Source organism: Phascolarctos cinereus, unplaced genomic scaffold, assembly GCF_003287225.1.
Source record: "Phascolarctos cinereus isolate Bilbo 61053 unplaced genomic scaffold, phaCin_HiC Scaffold_2;HRSCAF=192, whole genome shotgun sequence".
Lineage (NCBI taxonomy): Eukaryota > Metazoa > Chordata > Mammalia > Diprotodontia > Phascolarctidae > Phascolarctos > Phascolarctos cinereus.
The window spans coordinates 311,941,373-311,955,122 of NW_027555625.1; the positions used below are offsets into that span (position 1 = coordinate 311,941,373).

At 40.6% G+C, this 13,750-nt stretch overlaps 1 protein-coding gene across 1 annotated transcript; it reads right to left on the minus strand.

The window, feature by feature from the left end:
* Positions 1 to 5,262: 5,262 nt before the first annotated feature.
* Positions 5,263 to 13,026, minus strand: ATP6V1G1 (ATPase H+ transporting V1 subunit G1). Its single transcript, XM_020990624.2, has 3 exons — positions 12,838 to 13,026; positions 9,226 to 9,326; positions 5,263 to 8,067 (listed from the first exon to the last, which is right to left on the minus strand). Exons 1-3 carry the CDS (start codon positions 12,917 to 12,919, stop codon positions 7,894 to 7,896), a joined length of 357 nt encoding a protein of 118 aa, XP_020846283.1. The 5' UTR covers positions 12,920 to 13,026; the 3' UTR covers positions 5,263 to 7,893.
* Positions 13,027 to 13,750: the final 724 nt, after the last annotated feature.

A 13,750-nucleotide genomic window follows, 5' to 3' on the forward strand; every position in this document is an offset into this window, starting at 1 on the left:
ATACTGAAGCAACAGGCTAGTAAAGTGCGATTAACCTGCTTTTATCAAAAAAGAATGGGGGGGAAGAAGGAGGAGCTAGAGCTTTAACATCTATGCAACCATTTAAATAAAATGCCTATTTGACATAATTATCCTGTCCAATCCCACGTATCCAAACAAGTTCTACCCACCTCAAGTCCTGTCTTCTTCATAAAGGTTTACCTAGTGGCCTTCACTTATCTCCCTGTCCTCCAAACTTTTGCAACACATACTCTGTAGCAGGACTGAGTTTATGACAATAGACCACTGTCCTCCCCAGTCAGAGCATAAGATCCTTGAGGGCCAGGGCAGACTATGAAATAGCCACTCAGTACACACTTTTTAGGTAATTACGTTACTTCCCATTGACTGCAGGAGGGTGGGGAGGGTGTGGAGAAGCAGAGAAGTGATGGCATGTGATGTCTGTGTGATCTAGGAGACTAAATCTGCTGATTGATTAGCCTCCCTCATCTGTAAAATGAGAGGGTTAGACTTGGTAAAGATCCCTTCCAGCTCAAAAATTTTATCATTCTAGCTTGGTCCAAAACCCACTCAGTGGTAGGGCTTTTCCTACTTGACAGGCTTCTGGAAGTGACTTTTCTGCAAAGATCCAAAGTCTGGTTTCAAAGTGTAAGCAGCCACTATTACCAGAAAACTAGTTAATGACTTCAGCAGATAGGCCCAATGAACACAAGCTTGGACAGATTTCAAGAGATAGTGAAGGACAGAAGGCCCTCGTGTGCCCTGGTCCATGGGGTCATGACTGAGCAAAAACAGTAAAAGATAGGCCCAAGACCTACATGAACTTTATTCTCAAATTGTCAGGGCCCTGAGGATAGTAGCAGATACAATCCGAGAAGCGATTATAAGGAATGGATTCTCTTGTGATTCCAGGCCTATCAGTTTCACACTCATTTAAAAAAAAAAAGCTGAACATTTCATAGTTGGTCCTAATACTGTAGTCCAATGATCTTTAACTAAGCATTTACATTATTCTATATTTTTACCTTAAAAACTCCCCAAAATAATAATAAACAATGAGGCACCCTCCCAAAGAATGCCCTAAAATCATGGTCAGCTCATACTGCCCTTCCTTAGGTTAACTTGTCCCCAGCAAGCATTCCCTCAGCCGCCAAAACAAAAACAAACCATAGAGGGGGCCATGGAGCTCTGGTTCTGACTTCTAACAACCCAGAACTGGAACCCTGGTTGTTGGCAGTTTTTTTAAGCTAAAGTAGCTGCTGCCAGCATAAATATGCCAGTGTCTTACAGGTCTCCCATCAACACAACCACCAACCAGATCATTTAACAAGGCTTTGTCAAATTCTTCTAACCAGCTGCCTTCCAGAATTTCAAAGCCACTGAAGATAGGTGAGGTCAGCTCATGGGAAAAGAAAAAAATATACCAATTTCCATTAAACAGAAAGGTTTAAAATATAGTATACAAAACTTACAAAAATGGTGCTTCTATCAGCTAAAATGGACGTTTTCAGTGTAACTATATTTAATACAATAATGCCCAATACAAGGTCTTGTATGACTAATGACTAATACAAAGGTCTTAGTGTAGTTTTCAGTTTTTAATAAATTCAGAAATGTAAATGCTAAAAACTTATAAAAATCATTTGGATGGTTAATTATTTACAATTTTTAAAATGTTGGTGTTACTTATTAAAATTAAACATAACTGCCCTCATGTGCTAACCATTGTTCTAGTCAATTTGCAAATTTTGTCGAAGTTTTCATTAGCTGCTACTCAGTGACCAAAGGGTTTGAATGTAATTCTAGCCTTAAGATCATCCAAAGACAGATTATGAGGTTTGATGCATGTGTAATAGTTTTGACAAGACCTCACAAGAAAAAAGTTCAGTGGAGACAGACCAGGTGACCAAGGTGGTCAAGCAATATTCATGAAACTATCACATACTCAATGCCATAACAGCAAGTGCCCCATCTTGTTAAAGTTAAAATTAAATATTCGTTACTCAAAATTCAGAAAACCAAGTAAGTGTAAAAGAAATTTAAATAATTAAACTTTTAAATTATTTCTTTTGTAAGTTTGTAGCATTTGTACTTCTGAAGGCACTAAAACTTAAAACTGCACTAAGACTTTGGGGACATGCTGTATAATGTGACCTTGAACACTAATGTTTATTTCTTTAGAAACTGGATTTTTCAAGGCTACAGATTTTTCCTTCCAATGGATTGAATTCACATAATTTCAGTGATTTTGAAAAACCTAAAAAGATTTTGGTTCAATCCAGGTTTCTTTTTCTGGTTTTTGTCTAGCACTTGGGGCATAGATGCTGCCAATATATCTAGACAGGGTGCGTCAAGGGAAGATTATTCAAGGAACATGGGAAGAAGCTACGAAACTTTGGCTTGTAAGGAGAATGAGATCCTTACTTTCCTTCTTCAAAGAGACTCTATGAGGAGCAGCTAGGTGGCACAGTGGATAGAGCACCAGCCCTAGAATCAGGAGGCCCTAAGTTCAAAGCTGGCCTCAGACACATGATACTCACTAGCTGTGTGACCCTGGGCAAGTCGCTTAACCCTGATTGCCTCACCCCAAGAAAATAAAAAGAAACCCTATGAAGGATTGCAGGATATCATCGGTTGGATTTGTGTGAAGCCCTGTCCCATACCTGGAATGGACTGCTTCCACATCTCCAACTACTGAAAACTTTCTTTTCCTTTTACCTGGGCCCAGCTCAGGTATCATCAGTCTTCCCCAATATCCCCAACTAGTATTTGTTCCTTCCTTTCCAACCACTCTGTTGAACTTCAAGGCACTTACCACATTCTATCCTGAACATTATTTGCATGTTTTATCTGCCATCTGTAAGCTACTTTGAGAGCACGGGCTATATTTCTATTTCCCAAGTGCCCATTTGCCTTAAGTGTATGGTGACATATACCTGAAAAAATATTTTAATTTCACTAGTTACCAGGCTTGAGAAGCAGGGGGTTTCCAAATTTATAGAAGCAACTGTTAGGAGTTTTCTCCCAGCATCAAAAATTACATCCTAAGATCATAGATTTAGAACAAGTAGGGACCTCGAAGACTATTAACCGGAGGAAAAATGACATGCCCAGAGTTCCACAAATACTAACAGAGCCAGGAGTTGACCTGAGGTTTAGTAACTCCATATCCCAAGCTCCTTCCGCTGCACCAAGCTGTATAGATCTTTGATGAGATGACACCTGTAAAGGACTCTGCAAACCTTACAGCATGATAGAAATTCCAGCTACAAATAGTATCTTCGTTGTCACCAGTCTGGTGAGGCAAGCAGAGCGGGTAGAAATATTCCTACGGGAGGTTAAGTGCTTTGCACAAAATTACATAACAAAGGATACAATGTCAAATACAGGTTCTCCAACTTCAAGTTAGAATAAATAACACCTGAAATGGTATTCCTCTGTTATGTTGAACTTGGATTTGGCATGCAAAAAAGTAGTGGGTATATACCAAAGGACTCATGATGGAACATACTACTCACTTCCTTACAAGAGGTGGTCTTCAGACCTAAAATTAGAGACGTAACATTTTTGGACAAGGTCTTCATTAGGATTATGTTAACAGGGTCCCCCCCCCCTAATTATTTTTGGGGGATGGGGGAAGGAAAGAAAATTGTTGAATTTTAAAATTTTTTTAAAATATACGTATACATGCATACATATACCATATTTTATATATGTGTGTGTGTACCTATATTTATAAAAATATGTGTATGTTAGGTGTCTTGTAATTGTCTACTTTACACCAGGATGCCCCACTAGTACCTCAATTTTTAAACTTAGAAAGCTGAGCTTATCTTTTCCCAAAAACTTTCCCCTGACAATTGTCAATAGCACCCCCTTCACCCAGTCTCCTATATTTATAAGCTGGGAATTAAACTGCCTCTCCTTCATCTCTCACATCCAATCAATCACCTGTCAATTCCACCAAAAACAACCGTATTTTCTATTCCCAAAGCTACACCTAGTACTTGTGCCCACTTCTACTCTATCCTCATTCTCAATGTTTTTCATACTTGTTTTGATCCTAGATCTCTGCTCAAGTACTACTTTTAATTCTTCATTCTTCCTGGCATGGAAGTCACCATGGGGTCTTTATGGGCTTCATCTGTGGAGGGCAAATTCTGGCAAGTTCTACCAATCTGGAAAGGCTGATTTAGGCCTAATGACAATGACAATGCTGCTCACTGCATAGCCTACTTAAGGCTGGATACATTCATCATCTGGTGCTTAACCACCAATTTTTAAATTTTCACGCACAACTCACTAAATAAATGAAGATGAAACATACCACTTGCTTCCTGACAAAGAAATGAACTTAATAATGTAGAGACATACACTTTTAGAAATGATTAATGTGGATTTTTTTTTTGCCAGAGTATGTAGATATATATTGGGAGATTGTTTTAATTTGCACAATTGGGAGAGGCCAAATCAATTTTTTTAAAAACTTCCTTGAAAAATTTTAACATTGGTGACTTAAAAATGGCAAAAAAAATTTGAGGTACAAAATCTCATCACTTGGTTTAAAAAGCTTGCTGCAACAAGCAGCTTAATACTTTTAACTTTCCAATTCACTTTCACCCATTGAACAGGCCCTCCCAGAGCAGTCACTCTCCCAGCCTTTACCCAAATATTTTCCCTCCCACCAAATTCAATAAAAACTCTTTTTACTTAGCATGGGATTTGCTTTGCAGTACTCTTCCTAGCTCCATGTTCCTTCACAGTCAGCCTGGTGTTAAGCCCTGACTGATCTTTAAAGGTCCCTTCAGCTCTGGAATCATGTCTGAGAATTCCCACTAGGTTGATTTTACTTCCCATGCACCCATTCTGGGATTTAAGCCCCTCTGGTTTTCCCTTTCTCTACCAAGCAAACCAACTGCTTCTTCCCAAGCTACTCAAGAATACCAGGACATCTGAAATGAGAAAGCCCTTAAGGGTCATCCAGCTCAACTCTCTTTTTTAATGAGGAAACTGTCCAACAGATGAAATGACTTGTCCAAGTACATATAACTAGTTCCCTAACTATCCTTGGCATCCTGCCTGAACTGAAGAAAACAAAGCTTCTACTTGTGAACTGCGGACACATCAATTCTTGACAATGGAATACCTTCAGGTACATATTCCCCTTACCTGACACAGAAACTTATAATGAAAAACATTTCCCTATTATTCAAGCACATACCTTGATAACCTCCTCCCCCTCCAAAAAAACAAAAACCAGGCACAGGTTCAAAAAGCATTTATTAATCATTTACTTTTACTATTTCTGCACAGATGTCAAGCACCGTACAAAAAGAATGGTTAGCCAAAAGTATGGTAACCACTATTAAAATTAGATTGTTGCAAAGCATTAACTCCCCCCACCCCCACCCCATTACCTTCTCTGAGCCACAGTTCCCTCAACTGGGAATACTAATAATTGCATTACCTACACAAGATTTCAAAGCAAGTGCCACATAAATGTGAATGCTATAGTCAACTCATCCATGTCAATGTACATCACTGATGTACACATATAAAATGCAGATTAATCTAACCAGAAGGGTTAGCGTCATGAGCTCCATTCAATATAAAAGCAGGAATTGGGATGGGAGTGGAGAAGTAAGGCATAAACCCCAGCATAGTCCCTGTACCCAGCCAAAGTTAACTAAAAAGTTTATAACAGATAAGCTTTCCTGTCCTGGGTAGAACAAGGCAATTTCCCTGCTGTACAGCTGTACTGGAACTTACAATATTGGGAAAGATAATTAACCATGACATTCAGAAGAGGATTTAGACCCTGACCAAGTTGAATGGCTCCCAAGATGGTCAGATGATTAACCTGTTTCCTGAATATTTCTACTTAGGGTCACAGGTTTTCTCTATTATATTTGAAGCATTTAAGACATGACAAGTGAGATATAAGTGAATAGGGTGGCCAAGATTTGGAAGAGGTGGTAGCAAATGAGTGTTCACTCTGATTTTTTGTGTCAACATTTACTTGAAATGATCCTGTGGGAAGGCAAGTTAACTGTAGTCTGCTAAAGCAAAAAGGAACTATGTAAAGAGGCAGAGATTTATGGCAGTCAGCAGATCTCAAAGAGATTGAATATAGTGCCTTGACTTTATACTTCTTTTTCGGTGGGAAGGGGTATTGTAAGAAAAAGCGGTCTTTGAGAAGGGGAGAAGTAAAAGTTATTAAATGGCAACAGATAGAAATCTGAGAAGGGCCAATGTAAATTCCACAGGTCAAACAATTCTCACAGGCCTAATTTTTGGGTGGAATCCCAACTATTGGCAAACAGACTTAATACAAATGCAGACCTGCATTTGTATGAGTTTCTTCACCAGGAATTCGCTATATTAGTAAGAACAAGAGGTCCAGCCCCTATCCCTAGCCTATTGGACAAACTACAGTATAACTACTTTCAAATGATTCAAGGGTCTACCTATACAACACTCCTTTAAGACAGTGTGACCCTTTCTAGAGAATCACACAGTTGGAAGGGGTTATCTAGTTGAGTTCTCTCCAGGGGAACTGGAAAGTAAATGCTAAGGGCAGATCTAAAGTTATCAAGTCATAAACTCGGAGATCCCAAGTTTAAAGTTGCACCAGTGACACTTCTAAAACCCCTGAGATTTGTGAAGTTGCTACTAATATAACAGAAGATGCTTCTAATGTAATAGCCTTCCCCTAGGCAGGAGGAGGATGGGTCAACACTGAAATGAGGTTTTCCTTAACAAAGTCCAATGAATTCCAGTGCATTCTCCCTCAATGAAAAAGCTTAGCAACAGCAAAAGAGTAGACTAAGAACTACTTGAGGATTGGCTGGCATCTTCTCCTTCTGTACCTATAACCTTAGTGCCTGCTTCACTGTACCCAATACAATGCTGAGCATAGAGTGGAAGCTCAATAAATACTGGACTGACTTCAACGATCTGTACATAATACACTTCCATGCCTGTAGATGGCATGAAGCTGTTAGGCTTTAAACAACTAGGACACTAGAAACCACTTTGCAAATTAAGCAAGACATCAAAAGTCAGTAACGTGGGGGACCCCTGAGAAAAGGCCAATCTATTAACATGTGCTGCTTAATGTAAGATAAATTACTCTTTTCCCTCCCCTTACATTGCCCACAATGCACATTTTCTAAAGGCTTTGGGGACTACTAACTTCCAAAGCAACATGTTTAGAGCAAGTGGCTTTTTTGGACTATTTGTTTAAAAAAGTATGAGCCAAAGGAAAAGATGCAAGCTAAGGAACACTTATGTTAAACAGTCTTTACTTTCAAGTGACTATCCCTGTACTAAAAGTAACAAGATATTCATAAGCACCTGAGTTCTGTCAGCTGGCTCTGTTCCACCAAAAATAACTCAAAGGATCCCAAATGGCTACATCAGCAACATTATTATGCTAAAACCCATCCAGATAGGGCTATTTTAAGGATGCCCATTACTTCCCAATGCTTCACTGATGTTCACAATAATGAAGCCCTAGAGAATGCTACAAAGAACTATATACAATTGTTAACTCCTCTCTTTAAGGAATTTTCTTCAGCACTAAAACCATTGAGGAAGCAGTGTAACATTCTCCAGCTTACCAACTAAAAGGCACAAAAAAGCTGTATTCACTAAATGAGTTAGTATGAAATAAGAGATAAGAATATTCACTCTTAGGATGAGTTTTCAGTCTGTATGAAGCTAGATTCTCTAGGCTCCAAAAAGACTGAAGTACCATACCAAATACTATACAGAAATAATTTAAAATATTTATACAAGAATGTAATTGCAGCACAGCTAAAGCTTCACATTCTACAGTAGGGCAACTGAACTGCCAACCTAGCTATCGAATATGAGCTTATTTCTTTTCTCCTATCCATTGATGCGGTAGTTTTCATGGATTTCTGGATGGATGTCACACACAAAAGCCAGCAGGTTTTCTAGGACTTCCTCCCTGTTCTTCTCGAAGTGGTTCTGGAGGACAGCCATCTTCTCCAAGGTTTCCTTCTCTATTTCAGAGCTGCAACTGCCATGGCTACCAAGAGCCTGGTGGGGAGGAGGGACAGAGAACAAATGTCAAGATTATAGGCAAAGTATCTAAAAAGTATGCTGCTCAGTCTAAAGAGAAACCCAATTTCAACAATAATATAAACAATTAAGCAATGAGCATTTTTAACAAACACTTTCCTTCTACAAACAACACCGCTTCCAGCTTAACAGCTTAGCATCAGATGCTAGGGGAGCTTGGGATGTGCAAATGCACAAGAAATACACATAGCAATGATAAACCTGTATGGGAAGAGGTTTCAGTTTCTACAGTTAAGACTTTCTATTCTACATTAAAATATTCAAGAAATAATAAAAAGATGTGACTATCTTTCCAGGTACACCAGCCAATGACAAAAAGATCCCTCTCACCTTGTAACAATTTCAAAACATCATCCTAATAAGTAAGGTCCCAGATATAAATCATGATCCTAGCAACGTCAATTATGCATCAACTTTATATGAACTTAATGACCAAAGAATGCTTCCTATATAGGACAATCTTGCTTCCAACAGCCTGATATACTCAATGTTAAATGAAAGAATAAAAATGTCCACGAACATAGTATGGGGATGCTAATTAGGCGGATAGTTTACAACATTGTTAAGGGCACATATTTTCCACACAAGAAAAATTCCTAATACCATCCATACCAGCAGTCCCAAAAATACATATTAGTCACAAGGCCAAGTGGTGTGGGGGTTGGAGGACTGATGGATCATAAACTTATCACATGTCCTACAGAAAAGGTATCAGCAATAAAGCCTTCATGTAACTAAGGAAAACATCCCAGAATCCAATATTACAGAATCTTGAATCTGAAGTGAAAAAAATTCATGCTTTCAAATTTTAACACCAACACTTTAAAAGGAGGGAATTATTTTAAGTTTGTGAGTAGTATAAAGCATTTTTCATACATACACTTACTAAATCTTCATCTTTAACCTGTTCAGTTCCAGTGATGTTCTCACCTCCTGAGCTAACCTTGCATATGGTTATGGCTGAAAACAATGGACTCTGAAGCTGACTAAGCTCAGCTAACATTCATTGGTGTGTCCACCAGGCAGGGGCAAGCATCCTTCCAAATGGAAGGACAGTAGTATGGTCTCCACATCAGATGGCTAAGGGAGCAAAGTCAACAACAAATGGGAACCAACCGCAGCTTCTTTGGCTTTAAACTCTTTCTCCCTCTGCAGTCGGTACTGCTCAATCTCAGCCTGAGCTTCTTCTTTTGCTTGCTTCAGCCTCCGGTTCTTTCCTGTTTTCAAAGGGGAGAGTTGCATCAGAAAGACATTATAAGATAGAAAGAAGATTTTGAAATATTTTGTTGATTTTTATCAGGAAGCAAAAAGTGCAAGGATAAGACCCTGGGGTATACAAGGACCAAAGGGAAGAATCAGAGATTTAGTGCTGCAAGGAACCTTCAAAGTCCAGCTCTGCCCAGGAAAACAAAACTAGTATCTGAGGCAGTACCTAAACTGAGGTATTCCTGACTCCAATTCTAGTCTCTTATCTACTATAATATGCTGCCTCTCAGGGAGATGGAAAACATACAGTTAGTTAGAGCCTGGCCTGGCTGATATTTTCTATCACCAAGGATGATTATATCAGACTAAATTTCATAAGTCAAGTATTTGCCTTCCAAAGGTCTTTTCCAAACCACACTGAAGATGAGGCAATTAACACGATTATCTGCACTAATTCTATTCAATTTTTCAATAGGTGGAGAACTATATTCAATCATTCCCAACTGCTGGCATGGCATAGGCTAAGAAGATATCAATATTGTCTACAAGAACACACCCCCAAATTAGTCTCCAGATACTTCTAGAAAAATCAAATGATTACAAAAAAACCCAACATTTTCCTCAGGCCTAACTTTCTATTATGAGAAGCCTATGTGGAACAGTACTTATTTTCAAGCCTAAAATAAACCCTAAGGTAATACTGGAGCTAAAAGTAAAAAGAAGAAAGTCTTGACCTGTAACCATTTTCCAGAGGTAATAAAAGGGCCCAAGAGGTAAAATAATGTTTTTTTAACCTGTGTTTTCATATTGTTTTATTCAATGACAAGAAGTTGTCAGCTGGGAACTAGGAAATCAAGCTCTAGGTGGGATCCAGGGCTTGAACTTGACAAACTATCATTGATCTCCTCCTGTCTCTGAAGCCTACAGTTGTCCTTTCCCTTGGGAGTCCTAGAGTTTTTTCTGATTTTTACCAACCTGTCTCTCCTTTATTTCTGGGGTCCCTATATGTTTCAGACACTAACACACTGTTTCTCTCTCATCTTTCTGTGTTTCTTTGTCTATTGCTTTTCTCTGGCACAATCCTTTTGTCTCCAGGTTTTCACTTCTTTGTTTCCTGGCTTGCTTTTTAACTTGCGGTGGGCCCTCCTCAACTGCCTTTGCTTTTCAGTCCCTAGTCCCTTCCAGTGTATCTAGGAAATTCTCAAGTCCTCTCCCTTTGCCTATCTCTAGGTATCACAAAACAACAACAAAAGCCTCTGCCCCTCCTCCTCAGCTGATTTCCCCATTACAGTTCCTGGCTCAACCATCCTCTTCTTAGTCATTCTGGCTTAAAACCTTAAGTCATTATAGCCTTTCTCCCTTAACATGCCACACCCATCTAGTCACTCACTAAATTCTGTCTATTCCACTTCATCAATGGCTCTTCTCACTATCCCTCTCCATTCCCACCAGAGTTCAGGCCCTCATTATCTATCATATAGGTTATTAGAAAAGTCTTTTTAAATGGTTTTCTCATCCTCAATCTATCCTAATATTGCTGCCACAGTAATCTGCCTAAAGTACAGATTTAAACACCCCAACTCCAACTCAAAAATTCTGAATGGCTTCCACTCTCAAAGTTATCAAATACAAACCCCTTTAGCCCTCAACCCATACTTATAGATCTAGCAATTCTCGGATTGAATGTGGAGAATGATTTTAGGCCTAAAGCAGGGGTGGAGAATCTGCAGCCTTAAGGCCACATTGTGGTCCTCTAGGTCCTCAAGGTCGGCCCTTTGACTGAATCCAAACTTCACAGAACAAATCCCCTTAATAAAAGGATCTGCTCAGTAAAACTTGGACTCAGTCAAAAGGCTGCACCCAAGGACCTAGAAAGCCACATGTGGCCTCAAAGCCACAGGTTTCCCATCCCTGGTCTAAAGAATGAGTTAGGGAGCAACTCTGCCCTCTAACAACGATTCCTCCTTTACACTATTCCACCATTGCACACTCCTGAGCAATTCTGAACCACAAGTAGTCAGGGACCAGAAACCAGAATTCTACCATTCAACAATGGGTAGAACAGTGGTAACTGCTTCTGCTTAAAGTTAAGCACAAATACTCTGTAATACTTTCATTTATGTTAACGGATTAATTCAGACTTCTGGATTCTTCCTTTCCCAAAATTATTCAAAGAAAATTAAAGAAAGATAATTACATAGAGTTTTAAAGTTTGGAAAGCACTTTCCCTACTTTTGAGTCTCTCAAAAACTCTGGATACCGCTGACATTATAATCCTTATACTTTACTGAAGAGGAAGCATAGGCTCAGAAAGGTTAAATAACTTGAACATGATCACACAAATAAATAAATGTTCCTGGAAGGATCTGAACCCAGGTCTTCCCGACTCAAAGTTCAACACTATTTGACACCATATCTTTAAAAAGAGCCCATCTGCTTACTTGTAAGCATGCTGAAATCTCCGGTCTATGCACCTTTCCATTGGCTGTCCCCCACTCCTAGAATGCACTCAGTCCCCAGTTTAAATCAGAAAGCTCTAGTATCACCTTCTACAGAAAGCCTTTTCTGGTCCTTCCAGATGTTAATGCTCAAAATCCTCAAAACTATCTTGTATTTACTCTGCATGTACTCTGTATATAGTTATACATATGTCTCCTCCCGTTAAAATGTAAGCTCCATTAGGGCAGAGACTTTTCACTTTCATCTCTCTGCATGCTCAGAACTCATCGTACAATAAGCGTTTCATAAGTGACTGGCTTACTATGTTCAAGACTCTCAGAAACACAACGATTAGTCCTTACCCTAAAGGATCTTACAAGCTAAAAGAGGAATAGCATATACACACTTAAGTAGCATAGAAGGTAGAACGGTAATAAAGCCAAAGCAGAAATCCAAAAAAGAAGTGAGTCGAGGGAGACAAGGCTTCAGGAAGTGTCAAAGACTGCATTCCAGGGACCCCTTGGGTGGGGGGGCCGAGGAGTGGGCAGGAGCGATAGCGGGGAAAAGTTAAGTGGTTTCTCGGGTTAAGGAAGAAAGAACATCCAGTGCCTGAAAGAGAAAAGTTTGAAATGAAGCTGGAGAGGTGAACAGAAGCTGAATTTAACTTCCGCGAAGGCACCCAGCTTCCCAGTATGGAGGTCTCTCCCTAAGCCACAGTTTCTCGGCTCTTCTCCCACTCCACGTATCTGCCTTCACCCCGGCCCCGCCCCACCCTGTTCCCAGACAAGCCAAAGGGCGGTAACGACGGGCAAGGGGAGAGGGGAAGGTATCACTCCACAAGACTCCTGGGGCGAAAAGGGGCCTTCACTACCGCTTTGACCCCAAGCTCCACCCTATCCCACCAGCCTCGAGCCCCCCGATCCAAGTCGCCCCCCAGACCTCCCCCTCCTATGCCCACGCCAATCCTGAGCCACAACCAGCCCCGATCGGGACCTAACTTAATTCCTGCCTAATTCTCCCCGCCACCCGTCAGGCCCCACAATCCCCCGCGCCCCAGGGGCCGCCGCCGCCGCCGCCGCTCACGTTTGCGGGCCTCAGAAACCTTCTCTGCGGCGCGCTTCTCCGCCTGCAGCAGCTGCTGGATACCCTGAGACTGGCTAGCCATGGCGATGCCAACAACGCTAGGCCTCAACAGATCCCAAACCTTCTTCTTCCTCCACTCCTTCTGCACCAAAAGTCAGCTGACCTTGCCCCACCTCACGGTCATGTCACGTGAGTGCCGGAGATGACGCGCCGTGCGTCCAGCCATCACGCCCCGCCCATTCTCAACTAGGGTCAAATGATTGGCTGTTGGATCGGGAAAGAAAAAAACCCTCCTCTCTCCCCTCCTCCTGGCCTTGGGCGCTTCTGGACATGCGCTAGAACTTCTCTTCCTCTCCGACCCACCCCGCCCCCATCTCCCTTGACAACCTTGGAGCGGTTCCCCGGTGGAATCACAACCCGCAGGAGCTGGGAGGGGACCCTGGAATCCTAATCCAACCCAGCCCTTAAATATTTTATTCATGTCTTTGTCTCTACATCAGTCATTTTTTTCTGTTTGAAATTATTACTATCTTTTGATTTTGCATTACTGATCTTCATTTGTGAATCATTTTTTCCTTCCTTACTACCCTAGCCAGTGAGCCACCCTTTGTAACAAATATTTTTTTTTTAAAAGAGAGGGGGAAAAAGCAGTTCACAAGCAATAGAATCTGATAATATATAATCCTTTGTGAGAAAGAATTTAAAAGGGGGGGGTAGTTAACAATGTATCTAATGTTCCTCACATAATCCTTCAGCTCTGCAAAGAAGGGAAGGGTACATCACAGTACTGGTGGGGGGACTTAGAACAAAGAAAAATAATTAAGGAAAATTATCCAGTAGATACAGGAGTGATCACATCTGATGACGTACTACACAACAGTCTACCCTCTGCCTTGAGGAGGGAAATATGTTT